General features: G+C 40.8%; 2 protein-coding genes across 2 annotated transcripts; one reads left to right on the top strand and one right to left on the bottom strand.

The window, feature by feature from the left end:
- The first annotated feature begins 551 nt into the window (after window positions 1–551).
- Window positions 552–4,229, top strand: Rag1 (recombination activating 1). The gene has a single exon (XM_021651897.2). It carries the CDS (start codon window positions 552–554, stop codon window positions 3,672–3,674), a length of 3,123 nt encoding a protein of 1,040 aa, XP_021507572.1. The 3' UTR covers window positions 3,675–4,229.
- An 11,392-nt stretch (window positions 4,230–15,621) lies between these two features.
- On the bottom strand, window positions 15,622–17,205 carry Rag2 (recombination activating 2). The gene has a single exon (XM_021651899.2). It carries the CDS (start codon window positions 17,203–17,205, stop codon window positions 15,622–15,624), a length of 1,584 nt encoding a protein of 527 aa, XP_021507574.1.
- Between the last annotated feature and the right edge of the window lie 6 nt (window positions 17,206–17,211).

The following is a 17,211-nucleotide window of genomic DNA, read 5'->3' on the forward strand; positions in this document are numbered from 1 at the left end:
TTATCATCTCTTTATGACCCGTTTGGAAGAAATAAACAACAAATCTCCTGGAAGAATGCTTTAAAAAACCTAGAAATATATTGTCCAGTTAGTGTAATGAGGCTAATACAATGTGGAAAATATTACTTCTCTCTGGTTTAGTATCCAGTTTATCATTGCATTTACTCACAACTATTGATCACCTAATAGGTATCAGGGACATCGGGAGATGAAATCAATAAATCACTCTAAGACTCTGTCTTCAAAGATGTTAAAATTTTTGTGGAAAGGGAATTAAATTTTACATATGCATAGTATTTAAAATCATGCCTATTTGTAGTATAAGTGGCCCCAAATACTGTTAGGAAAAGGATTGAATATTCTTGGCTATGCTATCAGTACCCAACACAGCATATTAAAATAGGAGCTTTAATAAATATCTTTTGGAAAGAATTAATGAATGAAAGCTTGAGTGTGTTAATCTCAATTATTTCCAAGATACAGAATAAGCTATTGATATACTTTTTAGCTTGACTTTTTTTTCCCTATTGTTTCCAGGTAGCTTAGCCAACATGGCTGTCTCCTTGCCACCAACCCTGAGACTCAGTTCTGGCCCGGATGATATTCAGCACCCACACATCAAATTTTCTGAGTGGAAATTTAAGCTGTTCAGGGTGAGATCCTTTGAAAAGGCACCCGAAGAAGCAAAAAAGGAGAAGGATTCTTCAGAGGGAAAGCCTCATCTAGAGCAGTCTCCAGTGGTTCCAGATAAGCCTGGTGGTCAGAATTCAGCTCTGACTCAACGACCATTGAAACTCCATCCTAAATTTTCAAAGAAATTCCATGCTGATGGGAAGTCAAGCGACAAAGCAATTCACCAAGCCAGGCTTAGACACTTGTGCCGCATCTGTGGGAATCCTTTCAAGAGTGATGGGCACAACCGGAGATACCCAGTCCACGGGCCCGTGGATGCTAAAACCCAAAGCCTTTTCCGAAAGAAGGAAAGAAGAGTCACTTCCTGGCCAGACCTCATTGCCAGGGCATTCCAGATTGATGTGAAGGGGGATGTCGACTCTATCCACCCCACTGAATTCTGCCACAACTGTTGGATCGTTATGTACAGAAAGTTCAGCAGTGCCCACTGCCAGGCCTACTTTCCAAGGATCACGACTATAGAGTGGCACCCCCACACACCATCCTGTGACATCTGCCTCACTGCCCGTCAGGGACTCAAGAGGAAGAGGCAACAGCCCAATGTGCATCTCAGCAAGAAATTAAAAACTGTGCTCAGTCACTCGAGACGAGAACATCGCAAGAGAGCTCAGGCTAGGGTCAACAGCAAGGAAGTCATGAAGAAGATCTCCAACTGCAGTAAGATTCACCTCAGCACCAAGCTTCTTGCAGTGGACTTCCCAGCACACTTTGTGAAGTCCATCTCCTGCCAGATCTGCGAACACATTCTGGCCGACCCTGTGGAGACCAGCTGTAAGCACCTGTTTTGCAGGATCTGCATTCTACGATGCCTCAAAGTCATGGGCAGCTATTGTCCCTCTTGCCGTTATCCATGCTTCCCTACTGACCTGGAGGCTCCAGTGAAGTCCTTTCTGAGCATCCTGAATTCTCTGATGGTGAAGTGTCCTGCACAAGAGTGCAACGAGCAAGTGAGTCTGGAAAAATACAACCACCATGTCTCCAGCCACAAAGAGTCTAAAGAGACTTTGGTGCATATTAATAAAGGGGGCCGGCCTCGTCAGCATCTCCTGTCACTGACACGAAGGGCCCAGAAACACCGGCTGAGAGAGCTCAAGATTCAAGTCAAAGAGTTTGCCGACAAAGAAGAAGGCGGAGACGTGAAGGCTGTGTGCCTGACGTTGTTCCTGCTGGCACTGAGGGCGAGAAATGAGCACAGACAAGCCGATGAGCTAGAGGCCATGATGCAGGGCAAGGGCTCCGGTCTGCAGCCAGCTGTGTGCTTGGCCATCCGTGTCAACACCTTCCTCAGCTGCAGCCAATACCATAAGATGTACAGGACTGTGAAAGCCATCACGGGGAGGCAGATTTTTCAGCCTTTGCATGCTCTTCGGAATGCCGAGAAAGTCCTTCTGCCGGGCTACCACCCCTTTGAGTGGCAGCCCCCTCTGAAGAACGTGTCCTCCAGAACTGACGTTGGCATCATCGATGGGCTGTCTGGGCTGGCTTCCTCCGTGGATGAATACCCAGTGGACACGATTGCAAAGAGGTTCCGCTATGACTCTGCTTTGGTCTCGGCTTTGATGGACATGGAAGAAGACATCTTGGAAGGCATGAGATCCCAAGATCTTGATGACTACCTGAACGGTCCCTTCACAGTAGTGGTAAAAGAGTCTTGTGATGGAATGGGGGATGTGAGCGAGAAGCATGGGAGTGGCCCCGCAGTTCCGGAAAAGGCGGTTCGTTTCTCATTCACAGTCATGAGAATTACGATAGAGCATGGCTCGCAGAATGTGAAGGTCTTCGAGGAATCCAAGCCCAATTCTGAACTGTGTTGCAAGCCGTTGTGTCTTATGCTGGCGGATGAGTCTGACCACGAGACCCTGACCGCTATCCTAAGCCCTCTCATTGCTGAAAGGGAAGCCATGAAGAGCAGTGAATTAATGCTGGAGATGGGAGGCATCCTCAGGACTTTCAAGTTCATCTTCAGGGGCACTGGATATGATGAGAAGCTTGTCCGGGAAGTAGAAGGCTTGGAGGCTTCTGGCTCGGTCTACATCTGTACCCTTTGTGACGCCACCCGCCTGGAAGCCTCTCAAAACCTTGTCTTCCACTCCATAACCAGAAGCCACGCTGAGAACCTGGAACGCTATGAGGTCTGGAGGTCCAACCCGTATCACGAGTCGGTGGAGGAACTCCGGGACCGGGTGAAAGGTGTTTCCGCTAAACCTTTCATCGAGACGGTCCCTTCCATCGATGCGCTTCACTGTGACATTGGCAACGCGGCTGAATTCTACAAGATTTTCCAGCTGGAGATAGGGGAAGTGTACAAAAACCCCAACGCCTCTAAAGTGGAAAGAAAGAGATGGCAGGCCACACTGGACAAACATCTCCGGAAAAGGATGAACCTAAAACCAATCATGAGGATGAATGGCAACTTTGCCCGGCGGCTTATGACCCAAGAGACTGTAGACGCAGTCTGTGAGTTGATTCCTTCTGAGGAGAGGCATGAAGCTCTCAGGGAGCTGATGGACCTTTACCTGAAGATGAAACCCGTGTGGCGTTCGTCATGCCCTGCTAAAGAGTGCCCGGAGTCCCTCTGCCAGTATAGTTTCAACTCACAGCGTTTTGCTGAGCTTCTTTCTACCAAGTTTAAATATAGATACGAGGGCAAAATCACTAATTATTTTCACAAAACCCTGGCACATGTCCCTGAAATTATTGAGAGGGATGGCTCTATCGGGGCATGGGCAAGTGAGGGAAATGAATCTGGTAATAAATTGTTTAGACGCTTCCGGAAAATGAATGCCAGGCAGTCCAAGTGCTATGAGATGGAAGATGTCCTTAAACACCACTGGCTATACACTTCAAAATACCTCCAGAAGTTTATGAATGCTCACAATGCATTAAAAAGCTCTGGGTTTACCACAAACTCAAAGGAGGTATTAGGGGACCCACTGGGCATTGAAGACTCTCTGGAAATCCAAGATTCAATGGAGTTCTAAATAGGACCAGCACATAGAAGCTGGCGTTTGCAAATGTGTTTTCCTTTGGGTTGCACTGAGGCCTTCTAGTACCTGCCACATAGTTGTGTGTGGGGGTCTGGTCTTACCACCCAAGGTGGGGGAGGTTGGAGTGAGAGGCCAGAGGTACTGTCACCTGGTCAGGGATGGATAATCGATGAACTGATTGTCTGAGCTCTTTCGTGAGTCCAGAAGAGCAACAGGAGAAATCGGTTTTTTGAAAGCTCAATAACTCAGAACAGTGGTAACTGCAGGGGACCAGGGATGCATGGAGATGTGCGTGTGCCTTGAAAATCAAAGCCAGGGCTGTCAAAGAACAGCCAAGCATGCTAGGAAAGGAATTTTTCTTGGGCATGTCTTTTTTTTTTTCACCTCAACTTATTATATTTTGTAGTGAGATACAATGCTGTTTTTCTCATTTCGTATTTTGTAGGTCTGTCTTGTAAATTTCACATATGTTGACTTATTCTACAAGATCCAAAGGAGCCTTTTAGAATTTCTCTAACAACACCGTACATTTGTAGGACATGATGACCTTTACCAAGGGCTCTCACTGAATTTTCCTGTGTGGTACATTTATGCAGAAATAAATTACATCAAGACAGGTTTCAGAAAATCAGCTTTTTTTGAGGTTTAAATGGCATTGTTAATGTCACCTTCAGTGTCTAGGAGGTCATTGAGTGTCATAAATTTTTCAATAGTGGAATGAGAGAATGCACCTGTTAGCTAAAGCTACCTATTAAATCTGATAAGCTTATGTTTGCTTAGCTATCTGTAGCCAGCTCTGCTTATTTATTTTTACCTTTTAATTAAGAGTAATTTATATTCTCAATGCTTTCCATATAATCTCAAGGTCACAGATTTTTAAAACCCATATTTCCTGACTGCCTGCAAACAAATTTAATGTCTTGCTGAAAATGTCAGTCAGATTCTTTCTATATGAAGCATGGGTCAATTTGAATAAATCTAGGCTTTATAGAGGCCTCTCATTCTGCCATGTGTTATTTCCATTATGATCAGCTGAGTTTCAGTGTGTCCAGATTTTGTAGCAGGTCGGTGCTAAACTTTTTCTATTTGTTAAGTTTAGATGGAGTCTACTCAGAGTAGAGGAATGAACAGTGTTTATTTATATTTTATTCCTTTTGTTTTCACACACTTGTTTTTCTCACCACAGCTTTGTGGGGTGGGGGCATTGGATAGAGTTTACATAATTTTCCTGAAGTTACAGAAGTAATTAATACCTGATTTTGAATTTGAACATAAGCCTTTTGTCCTTAGTTCTGTGTTCTTCATGCTATGTTTATGTCGTTTATACAGTAGCATCAGAATTAAATTAGCATCTACAACTAACTGCTACAGTTTATAATTGTGAGAGTTACATCTTTCAGGATAGAATTTAAAGTCATCTATTTGTCTTGGGCTTTTGAATAGAATAAAATTGAGCCAGACCTCTAAGGAACCCATAAACCCTCTAGTGGCTGCAGTTACTTGGAAACTATTCGTGTTCTTAGGAATGCAGCATTTGCCAGGCCCCAGCAATTTAAGAGCAGGCATGGGATTTTATATGCTAGTGAGTCATAATGATATGTTAGTGTTAATTAGTTTTTTTCTTCCTTTGATTTTATTGGTCGTAATTGTCAGTCTTCGTACACAGTATATCAAAGAGCTTTGTAATTTAGTTGTCAAGTGTGCAAGAATGACATTATCCTAAGTGGCACACATTTGGTGCATATTCAGAGATGGAGTTGAGTGTTTTATGTTGAAAGATATGGCAGATTTCTTTGCTTTCTGTATGGAGCATATCAAAGACATTCATAATTTAGTTGTCAGAAACATATAAACACTTAAGCATTATTTATAAAACCCTCTTTGTTTTGTAGTTTGGAAGCTAACAGTCTTCCAAATCACCAGTCCTTTCATCCTATTTACTCCTTACAGATGTCTGTGCACTAATAAACAACTAAATTCCCACCATTGTCCCGCTCCCTGGAGCATGCTGGGACTGTTTGGTAGAATGTTTTCCCCATTCACTCTGTTAGTCAACTCGCAGCACTGTAAATACTGTCCAATATTAAATCCCCCTTGCTAGCATTGTAGGACAATTTTAGAAGCAGTTGACTCAGGGCATGATTTATAGCACAGCCTTCTCTGACTCTCTTAATCAGATCACATTCTGATAAACCTCAAGAACACCTGGCCACAGGATCTCACTATGTAGAGTGCTGCCTGTGGCTGGCTATTGGTTTCTCTCATTGTGGAGATTGCATTATCCCAGACTCTGGTCTAATACTCTACTTTTATTTTTAACAATGCCCATTGCAAATGCAGGCACATACTCCTGGGAAATTTACCGAAATGAATGGAGGATTTTTTTTTCTCTCAAAGCACAGAGCAGGGCTGGAGAAGTGCAATGCATTTTTCTGCTTTGAAACCTGGTTCTACAAGTCTTCCTGCCAGCCTTCTGCAGTGCACTGCAGGGAGCAGTGATGGTAGCTGATGAAAATTGATGAATGGTGGGTATGAGGTTAAGAAGTATCTTGGGATTAATGAACATGCACACAGATGCCAGAGCAGCAGGGAAAGATGTCTTTCTTTCTCAGGTGGACTGGAATTTAATTTTGTCTCAATTTGTTTTCACAAAATATGCATGAAAACAAAGATTTTTGGGGGCGGCAGTTAGGAGTTAAAAATACGGATTTCATATGATTTTAAACAGATTTCAAATTCTACAGTTAGGAGGCATGCAGATCATAGAAATAAGCCAGGGTCTTGCACATGCTAGCCCAAGAAATTACTTCTGAGGTATAGTTTCAGCTTTCTTTAAACATTTTGTTTTTTGGGACAGTCTCACTGTTTGCCTAGGCTAACTTTGAACTTGCAACCTTCCTGTCCTAGCCTCTGAGTAACTGGCATGACAGGTGTGTGCCAGCCAGACTAGTTTTGATAATGGTATTTGATTATATATGTGCATACCTTTAGATATTGTATGACAGTTGTTCTAGTTTCCTATGATAAGATGTTTTAAGTCAAAATTGATACTTTGTACCCATTTCTCTTTGTGGGTTTTTTTTTTTTATTGTTGTTGTTCTCTGAGAACATATGTAAGCATACCTCGGAATTTGTTAGTTTTGGGAGATGTTTTGTGGTATTGTATTTCACTTTATTATTATTTTACATATAATGATACATTTTATTTAATGGCTTGCATGAGTCTATTTTTCTCCTCTAGGAGAGGTTTAGACACCAGGATGCAATGTATTATTTGATTTGAGGACCTGTATTTCCATGTTAAATGTTTTCAAGTGGAAGAAAATGAGTTCCAATACTTATTTTTGTATTTTAACATTTTACTCATTAGCATTGTAATTGTTACTCACAAGTTTGTGTTTACGTATTTGGAATAAAAGTTTAAGATCTGAAAATAACAGGTGTTGTGATTTATATTGGCCTTTTATTGTCACATATCCATAATGTTGACTGCTCATACTTAAAATTATCACCCTGCTTTGAAAGACGTAAAAATGCAGTTGTCAGCTGCAGAGCTAGGATCAGCTGAGAGACAGGCCTCTGGCCACACCTGGGAATGTATTTCTAACCCAGTGGGAATGTATTTCCACTGGGTTAACCAATGGGAAGAGCTTTTCAGTGTGAGTGAGCTTTTCAGTGAGGGAAAAAGGCATTCATTGCTCTCTGCTTCTGGACCAGCTGCTTCATGTTCTGGTGCTTCGGCTTTCTTGCCATGATGGGTGCCTTTGAATTGTGAGGCGAAATAATTTTTTTTGCATTTGCATCATTGGGGGTAGTTTTTTACAGCAATAGGAAAAGGAACTAAAATAGTGGTATTTGGAATAAAGGATATTAGATTGGTGATAAAGAATATAATTTATCATAATGTAGGGTGAAAGAATTTGGTTCCAGATAATATAAACAGTAAACTTAAAAAAAATTCTTTTAAGAATCTTCTGGAACAATAGGCTTCTCTCTTGAAATTCTTATAAACTCAAAATCTGTGGTTAAAATTTTGATTGTTGGCCCATAAACCAGCCAGACCCGAGGCTCTTCGCACAGTGTTAGCAATAATGATAATAAAAATAATAAAACAGGCATGGTGGAAAGTGCTTTTTGGAAGGCTGGGGCAGAAGAATTATGAATTCAAGGCTGATTTACTGAGACCTTGTGATACAAGACCAAATCAATGCAACTAAACAGACAAAGACACAAAACCAAATAAAAAACAGATAGTGATCATTTAGCAAACTTCTTTTCTTGTGGTAAGCACTTTACATCTGTAGAGTTGCCACAATCTATCCTTTTGAACTGGGTACTTCTATGACATCCATTTTCATGTGAGGTCAGGGAGGTACATCTTAGCCAAAATCACATCTTTACAATCTACTCTCTCTAGCTCATCTGCACATCACTCTCCCACTTACTTAACTGGACACTTCCATGTTTTCTTTTACTTTGGACTGGGATTTAGTCTGGCTCTCTTCATAGCTGTGCTAGTCCTAAAATATTGTACTTAAAGTCTCAAGATGTAGTTGTCCTTACAATAATTTATCATTTCCATGTCATTCTCCAAGAAACTGGGAACATTCCAGAACATGGTTAGGAGCAAGTTAGGCCCCGGTGATGTTTCTGGACCCGACTTTTTGAGTATTGAATATTAATCCTGCTTTTGAGACTATAATCATCTCCTTACTTAAAAGTAAGGTCCAATGAAGTTAATTTCCTTCATGCTCTCATTTCTAAGTACTCCAGCCTCTATTTATTTTATTTGAAATTTCATAGATGAGTACACCACATGTGCATAATTTTCAACCCCACTCTCTTCTTTAACTTCTCCCGTATCTTCCAACTGCCTCTCTCAAATGTATAATTTCTTGTATATTTTTTTATGCCTTCTAGTTTTATTCAGCTTACTTTTGAACATGCTTCATAGATTCTAAAAGATGGCCAATAAGGCTAGAAGACAGTTCACATGGTTACAAGAGCACCAAGGAAGCAAAAAAAAAAAAAAAAAAAAAAAATTCAGTCTTGACATGAGACAAGAGCGCCCAGAGAAAACAGTTTTTCCCAGTTTTCTTCTTCTCTCAAACACTACATCCTGACAGCATATATGTGTGTTTGTCTGTGTGTGTACATGTGATGTACACAAGCACATGTACATACACACAGAATAATGACTACAGTTAGTGTTTCCCTTATTTGCAGGTGTTTTGGGCTGATCATATAGGATGGGAGTCTCTCATACCCGAAGCAACAACAAAACACCCTCACCAGCCCTGCCACCAGCATCAACACCTTAGAACAAAATGGAAGTGGCTTTCCCTTTCTCGAAAGGCAGCCATTGACTGACTGTAGCATATCTCCGGGTGATGGCTGATGAGTGAGGGAGAAGGGGGAGAAGACTTTGAAATTTTCTTCCATCCATGTTAGCATGTTAATTGCTGTGGTCTTTGCAGAACTTGTGTGGGCAGCCGTATTATGGAGAGTTTTTTGGAGTAACTTCCCTGTCCTTCCCAGAAGAAGCTATCACGTAGCAGTTGTTCTGGTTCACAGGCTGTTACGATTTTTCCATTTCTTTTTCTGAGATTTTTCCTGAGATTTAGGCTTCAGGGTTGTATTGTAGCTCTCCCATTTGTGTGTGTGGGAGAACTATGTGCCCCATAGTCACTCATTTCCTGCAGTTAGATGAGTTGAAGACACCACTGATAGTTTTTTAATGCAGCAAAAAGTCGTTTTGATTTGCATTTCCTTGATGACTAAGGTGGTTGAGCACTTCTTTAAGTGTTTCTCTGCCATTCGATATTCCTCTATAGAGAATTCTCTGTTTAGCTCTGTACCCCATTTTTTAATTGGATTACTTGATTTGTTGCTTTCTAACTTCTTGAGTTCTTTATATATTCTGGATATCAGCCCTCTGTCAGATATAGGGTTGGTGAAGATTCTTTCCCACTCTGTAGGCTGTTGTTTTGTTCTGATGACAGTGTCCTTTGCTTTACAGAAGCTTTTCAGTTTCATGAGGTTCAGTTTATTGATTGTTGATCTTAGAGTCTGTGCTGTTGGTGTTCTGTTCGGGAAGTTGACTCTTGTGCCAATAAGTTCAAGGCTCTTCCCACTTTTTCTTCTAACAGATTTAGTGTGTCTGGTTTTATGTTGAGGTCTTTGATCCACCTGGACTTGAGTTTTGTGCAGGGTGATAAATATGGATCTTTTTGCATTTTTCTACGTGTAAACATGCAGTTAGACCAGTACCATTTGTTGAAGATGCTGTCTTTTTTCCATTGTATGGTTTTGGCTTTTTCGTCAAAAATCAAGTATCTGTAGGTGTGTGAGCTTATTTCTGGATCTTCTATTTGATTCTATTGATCCAACAGTCTATTTCTATGCCAATACCATGCAGTTTTTATTACTATTTCTCTGTAGTAAAGCTTGAGATCAGGGCTGGAAATACTTCCAGACAATCTATTGTTGTACAGGATTGTTTTGGAGATTCTGGATTTTTTGTTTTTTCATATGAAGTTGAGAATTGTTCTTTCAAAGTCTGTGAAGAATTGTGTTGGTATTTTGATGGGAATTGCATTGAATCTGTAGATTGCTTTTGGCAGGATGGCCACTTTCACTATGTTAATCCTACCAAGCCATGAGCGTGGGAGATCTTTCCATCTTCTGATATCTTCAATTTCTTTCTTCAAGGAATTGAAGTTTTTTTTCATACAAGTCTTTGACTTGCTTGGTTAGAGTCACCCCAAGGTACTTTATGTCATTAGTGGCTATTGTGAAGGGTGTAGTTTCCCTAATTTCTTTCTCAGGCCTTTTGTCTTTCATATACAGGAGGACTACTGTTTTTTTTTTGAGTTAATTTTGTAGCAAAAAAAAAAAAAAGCTTTTTGTGAGGTGTGAGAGCTGCAGTAATCTGTGGGTATAAGGATGGACATTTAGAAGGCACTTGCAAACTATATTACTTTAGTAATATAGTAATAGTAGATCCTCCTCTAGGCTTAATGATACCTCCAAATGTGGGTTTTTAGTCAGGTTTACAGTGTCAGGCAATTGTTTCCAACAACTGAGTGGGCTTTAGGTCCAATTAGACAATTGTTAGTTTCCCCTGAGTTCCACTATTGCACAGTTGGGGTCTCTTGCCATCATTGTTGTGGTTCCAAAGCTTTACAGCTATGTGAAATTTTTGATAGATTTTCTCCTTTTGCTTATCAGCTCATCAGCCTCTATTTTAAGTGTTTATGAGCTGTTTCTTCTACGCAGGCAGGGTATGCTTGGTACTGAGATATAGTTTCAAGAATCATAGTTTTGGTTCACAAGGAGCTAGACATCAAATCAACAATAAGAACTAATGAGTGCTTGGTATAACTCTCTAGTTTGTGTGGAGGAGGAAAAGTACTAAATTACAATATATAAGTATAAAGTATAATATGACAGTAGAACTTAAAGTGGGGAATCAAAAAAAGCACCCAGGAATAAAGAACATTTAAGTGAAGGTGGAAGGTGTGGGGTGAGGCTAGGCCAGTTGCCTAGAATGGACAGCCTCTGGGGAGACTCTGAGGTAGAAACACATTCAGAGTGTTTGGGAATTTAAGAAAGACTGGCAGGTGGAGAATCAGGCAGAAGCTTTGTCGTGTGGGACCCAGTGGATATACCTTGTGTGCAAAAGGAAACCATGGAAGAATTTGAGGTGAACACATGATACAGACTAAACCATGATGAAGCGAGGCACAAGCAAGATGTTCTTGAAAAGTATTCATCTCAAGGGACTCTGTGCAGGTGTGAGGAAAGTTATATGTGTACATGTAAAGGAACTGGAGGCAAGTTTAACCATCCTTTTTTGCTTCAGTGGCACATTGCCTACAAATTAATGTCTCACCCTCTCAGACAAGTGTGCCCAAGTCTGGGAGGGAAGGGATGAAGCAGGGTTATCAGTGTTTAAAAGGCTCATCTTTTTTATGAACTTATTGTTTATTTTCCTGTTGCCCTTCCTTTTGTCTCACGGAAACTCCCCTTCCCCTTTTAATGCTTTTTATTCTCTCCTGATGATAACAATGTATTTCTGACTGAAAAAAAAAAAAAAAAAAAAAAAAACAACAATTCATTTTGGGCTAGGGAGATAGTTTGATCGTTATAGAGCTTTGCATAGAAGGGGGACTGAGTTTGATTCCCAGAACCCACAGAAAAAGCCAGGGTGGTAGAACCATCTTTTAATGTCAGTGCTAGCAGGTGGAGATGAGGCAATTTCTGGTGGCCGGCTGGTCCAATCTATTTGGTTTGTTCCAGGCCACTGTGAGACCCTGTCACCAAAAGGTGGGGGGCACCTGAAGAATGACACCTGTGGTTGCCTTGTAGCCCCCCCACTTGCACAGCACACACACACACACACACACACACAGGTGTACACCTTCATACACACGGACATGCACAGAGGAACGTGTGTACACAGACAGACAGACAGACACACACACATCCACACATCCTAATTCACTTGGAGGCCAAGATCTGTGTATTTCTATACTGCGGTGTGATCAAAGTGTAATGGACTGATCAGTCTTTATAAACTTTTTTCATCTTCGCCTTTAAGAAGTTCATATTTAGGGGCATAGGAGGAGAAGAGGGAGGGAGGGTGGGGTTGGGAGGAGAAAAGGAAGGGGGCTACAGCTGGGATACAAAGTGAATAAATTGTAATAAATAAAAAACTGTTTTCAATAATAAATAGATTTATAAAAATTGAAAATGAAAAAAGTTTATATTTTTGTTGTCTCAAGTGAGTTAGTTGGTCATCCTTTGCAACACAGGGTTCCCCTTTGCTAAGCGATCACTATGCATTTTGTAATCAAATGGCTTAGTCTGCATGTTTTGTTATCTTTGCTACAGCAATTCTTCAACAAAGGTGACATAAAATAGAACATTTGAGATATTTTGGGTCCAGGTTAGAATAGAGTTTCTATCACATGTGCAGCCTTGCCTACATAAACTGCTCAAGTACATACAGACATGATTTCCGAATCTTTCCTTCCCCGTCCTTGGCCTCTTTTGGTAGTGAGACAGAAGTTCTCTAGAAGTGAGTTTTTCTTTTGCATGTCCCATAATGTTTAATTTGGATCTTGGAATTAAAAAAAAAAAGAAGTGTGTGAGCATGCATGTGTGTACGCATGTGTGTCCATATATGTGTGCATGATCATGCGCATGTGGAAACAAGTACACATTATGCACACGTGTACATGGAGGCCAGAGGTCGAGTTCAAATGTTTCTCCTCAGCTGTCATCCACCTTGTTTGATTTTTATTTTCTGGGGAAGGGTGTTAAACAATGGTGGAGACTCAGGTACAGAGAGGATTCTGAGAAGGAGGTGATGGGACTAAAGAATCACGTCAAATCACAGTGAGGGATTTGATGCTTTTCCCACAAGAAATTAAGAATTTTCCTTCACGGCATGTGAAAGTTTTCTTTTTACTGATCGCCTATTTCTTGATAAAACTCCTGTACTTGTTTGAAGACAGTTCAGGACTAAGCATTAGAGCCCCCATGAGAGAGGTTGTCTCAAACCATTGTGGAAGCCCACATCCATGTTTCACTTTTCGCTTAGAGTGATAGTGTGCAGTACTCAGGGCTGCACACTATTGGGCCTTGAATGACATTTGACTATTTCTAGAGAAAACAGCAGTCTCTAAGAAGAGGGACAATGGTTGAGCATTTTCAAAGGAGTGAGCTATTAATTGCCAATTGCGTGTGAGGCCCCAAAGTGATTCAGACAGATGCATGTTGTTGGAATATGTTTTGTCTGTTCTGAAGTGCGTGTAGATAATTCAAGAAAGTATCCCACAGCATTAAAATCAGGATTTGGGCATGGTAGGTGCCAATGTGACCAGTGCTCTGTCTTCTGTAAGATTTTGGGTTTTTGAGATAGAACTTAGCCCAGGCTAGCATCAAACTCACAATTTTCCTGCCTCTACATCCCAAGTGCCAGGATTACAGGCATGGGTTACCATGCCTGGCTTGACATAGATTAGGTTTTCCTTCATGTTACTGAGTATTATACATACAGTATTCCATTCATGGGTTTAATCCAATGGGCTGCCTTAAAATTTATAAAGAGCAGGAGTGTGGGATATAGTTGATGTTGGTTTTAACATTTTATTTTTAAGAATTAAATTTTTTATATTAATTAGTTTATTCACTTTGTATCCCAGCTGTAGTCCCCTCCTTCATCCCCTCCCAATACCACCCTCCCTCTCTTATCTCCTCTCAAGCCCCTCTCCAAGTCCACTGATAGGGGAGGTCCTCCTCCCCTTCCACCTGACCCTAGATTATCAGATCTCATCAAGACTGTTGCATTGTCTTCCTCTGTGGCCTGGTAAGGTTGCTCCCCACTAAGGGGGAGGTGATCAAAGAGCCAGCCACTGAGTTCACATCAGAGATAGTCCTTGTTCTCCTTACCAGGGAACCCACTTGGATACTGAGCTGCCATGGGCTACATCTGTGCAAGGGTTCTAGGCTATCTCCATGCATGGTCCTTGTTTGGAGTATCAGTCTCAAAAAAGACTCCTGTGCCCAGATTTTTTAGTTCTGTTGCTCTCCTTGTGGAGCTCTTGTCCCCTCCAGGTCTTTCTATCTCCCCCTTCTTTCATAAGATTCCCTGCACTCTGCCCAAAGGTTGGCCATAAGTCTCAGCATCTGCTTTAATACCCTGCTGGGTACAGTCTTTCAGACGCCCTCTGTGGTAAGCTCATGGCCTGTTTCCTGTTTTCTCTCTCTTCTGATGTCTGTCCCATTTGTCTTTCTGAGTGAGGACTGAGTATCTTACCCAGGGTCCTCCTTGCTTAGCTTCTTTAGGTGTACAGATTTTAGGATGTTTATTCTGTATTATATGTCTAATATCCACTTATAAGTGAGTATATACCATGTGTGTCTTTCTACTTCTGGGATACCTCACTCAGGGTGATCATTTCTAGATCTCACCATTTGCCAAAAAAATTCATGATTTTCTTGTTTTTAATTGCTGAGTAGTAGTCCATTGTGTAAATGTACCACAATTTCTGTATCCATTCCTCTTTTGAGGGACATCTGGGTTGTTTTCAGGTTCTGGCTATTACAAATAAAGCTGCTACAAACATGGTTGAACAAATGTCCTTGTGTATTTGAAAAAATTTTGGGTATATACCTACGAGTGGTATAGCTGGGTCTTGAGGAAGCACTATTCCTGATTTTCTGAGAAAGCGCCAGATTGGTTTCTAAAGTGGTTGTACAAGTTTACATTCCCACCAGCAATGGAGGAGGGTTCTCCTTTCTCCACATCCTCTCCAGCATGTGTTGTCACTTGAGTTTCTGATCTTAGCCATTCTGATGGGAATAAGGTGAAATATCAGGCTCGTTTTAATTTGCATTTCCCTGATGACTAAGGGTGTTGAGCATTTCTTTACGTGTTTCTCTGTCATTCTATATTCCTCTAAGAGAAATCTCTGTTTAGCTCTGTACCCCATTTTTAATTTGGATTACTTTGGTTTTAACTTTTAAAATCAACTATAGGCTTATTACACAAAACAATTTAATTCCTTTGTATAGTAGTTTATTTATTGGTATTTAGTTACTATTCAACATGTAGATTGTTACAAAATGATGCAAGAATTCTATGTAAACTTTATCACTGCGATCCTTAATGCAAAAATTATATAACATTTTTCATTTAAGAAATTATTGTACAAAAATGTTAAAAACACACATTAGAATAATTATAACTAACATTATATCAAAACATTAGACTTAATTCATATAACTGAAGCACAACCTATAAATTTCAGGAAACAAAAATGAAAATAAACAAAAATGAAAAACAAAGATAAATGAAAATTTATATCACTGTTATGATTTAAAAAGTAGGTCTAGATATCAATGCACCTGAATCTGAGGGGTTTTTGCTATACTAATCAAACAACCTTCTAAGAAAGGATTTCTTGGCAGGAGTCAAAACTTTCCCAGAGCCTTTTTTGTGGAGAGATTTCATTGGAGGTTTTTGTAAGGGTATGGTTCTTTTGGGAGTTTGTAATGCTCTTGCTATCTGCACATGCTCATTGCAGTAATACTTGTTGCTTCCTTCTGACAAGTGGATGAGTGTGCGTTCTGCCAGATCCATGCACTGGGCATGCACCCAGTGCCCATCTCCATGAGAACAATAAATCATGGCAGGTTTATTGAGCTCAGTTGAATAGAATGGAACCCAAGTGTTGATGTCCACATCACAAGTTGGGCAGCATGTGATCCAGTAGCCAGTTACAGACTCATCTTCCTCGTCGTCTTCATTGTAGGTGTCAAATTCATCATCGCCATCAAAACTGGTTGCTTCTGCACTGAAACAAAATTCTTCTGAATCTTCAAAGGGAGTGGAGTCCCCGGGGTCTTCTGTTGATGTCTGACTGTTTGTGAGGACTCTCTGCTCTTCACTTACTTCATCTTCAGAGCATTTCAGCATATAGAAATAGAATGCTTCTGACACAGCCTGCTTATTATCTCCTGGTATGCCGAGGAAAATAGTCCCATTTCCCATATTACTTCCAAACCATATTTTGCTATGTTTAATATCGGGGGTCCAGTCTGGGGTCTCCATCTCACTAATTTCAATCTTGTTGTCCCCTAGAGAGACAATGTTGCACACCATCCTTTTTTGATTTTCCAGTTGATAACCACCAACAATAACAAACTCATCATTATTTGTTTGAGTGATGATTGCACTGGAGACGGAGATTCCTCCTGGCAAGATTGTACAGTTCACTGCTGGGCTACCTAGAGGAAGATCTACCCTTATTCTGTACAGGTTGGCAGGGCGGATGTTATTGGTAAGTGAGTGTCCTCCTAAAATATAAATGGTATCATTTCTGGCAATAGAAACATGAAAAGACAGCCCATCCTGAAGTTCGGGGAGAATGTATGATGTAGCACACCCAAACTCAAAATCTATCAAGAAAACACGGGGCAAGCAGTCAGCTACGCTATTCCATTTTTCTGTGGTTCTCTGGGTACAAGGCATGTACGACCGTCCTCCAAAGAGAACACCCATGCTTTTCCCGCGACTATATACCACATCAATGGAATGACCATATCTAGCTTCAGGGACATCTCCTACTAGGTCTTTTTCTGTGCACCGGAAGGTAACTTTTTTGTTGTTCTTGCAAGCCACAGACATGATATAAATCTTATCGGAAAGCTCATTGTTTGGTGTTTTCCCTCCGTGGATGATATATTGATCCTTGTCAGATTCTATGCTGCCTTTGTACGAGCAAGTAGCTGGGTAGCGAAGAGGAGGGAGGTAGCAGGAATCGTTAGAGAAAATCGCAGGCTTCAGTTTGAGATGATTTTGTTTTATATCAAAATGGAATACTCCAGTAGGGCAGGATCTCTTGGGCCAGCCTTTTTGGCCAAAGAAGAAAACTTGACCATCAAAATTCATCAGTGAGAAGCCTGGTTGAATTAAAGCTATGTTATGACCCACTGTTACCATCTGCAGTGACATTTTTTG

The sequence above is a fragment of the Meriones unguiculatus genome, chromosome 18 (assembly GCF_030254825.1).
Source record: "Meriones unguiculatus strain TT.TT164.6M chromosome 18, Bangor_MerUng_6.1, whole genome shotgun sequence".
In the NCBI taxonomy this organism is placed as follows: domain Eukaryota; kingdom Metazoa; phylum Chordata; class Mammalia; order Rodentia; family Muridae; genus Meriones; species Meriones unguiculatus.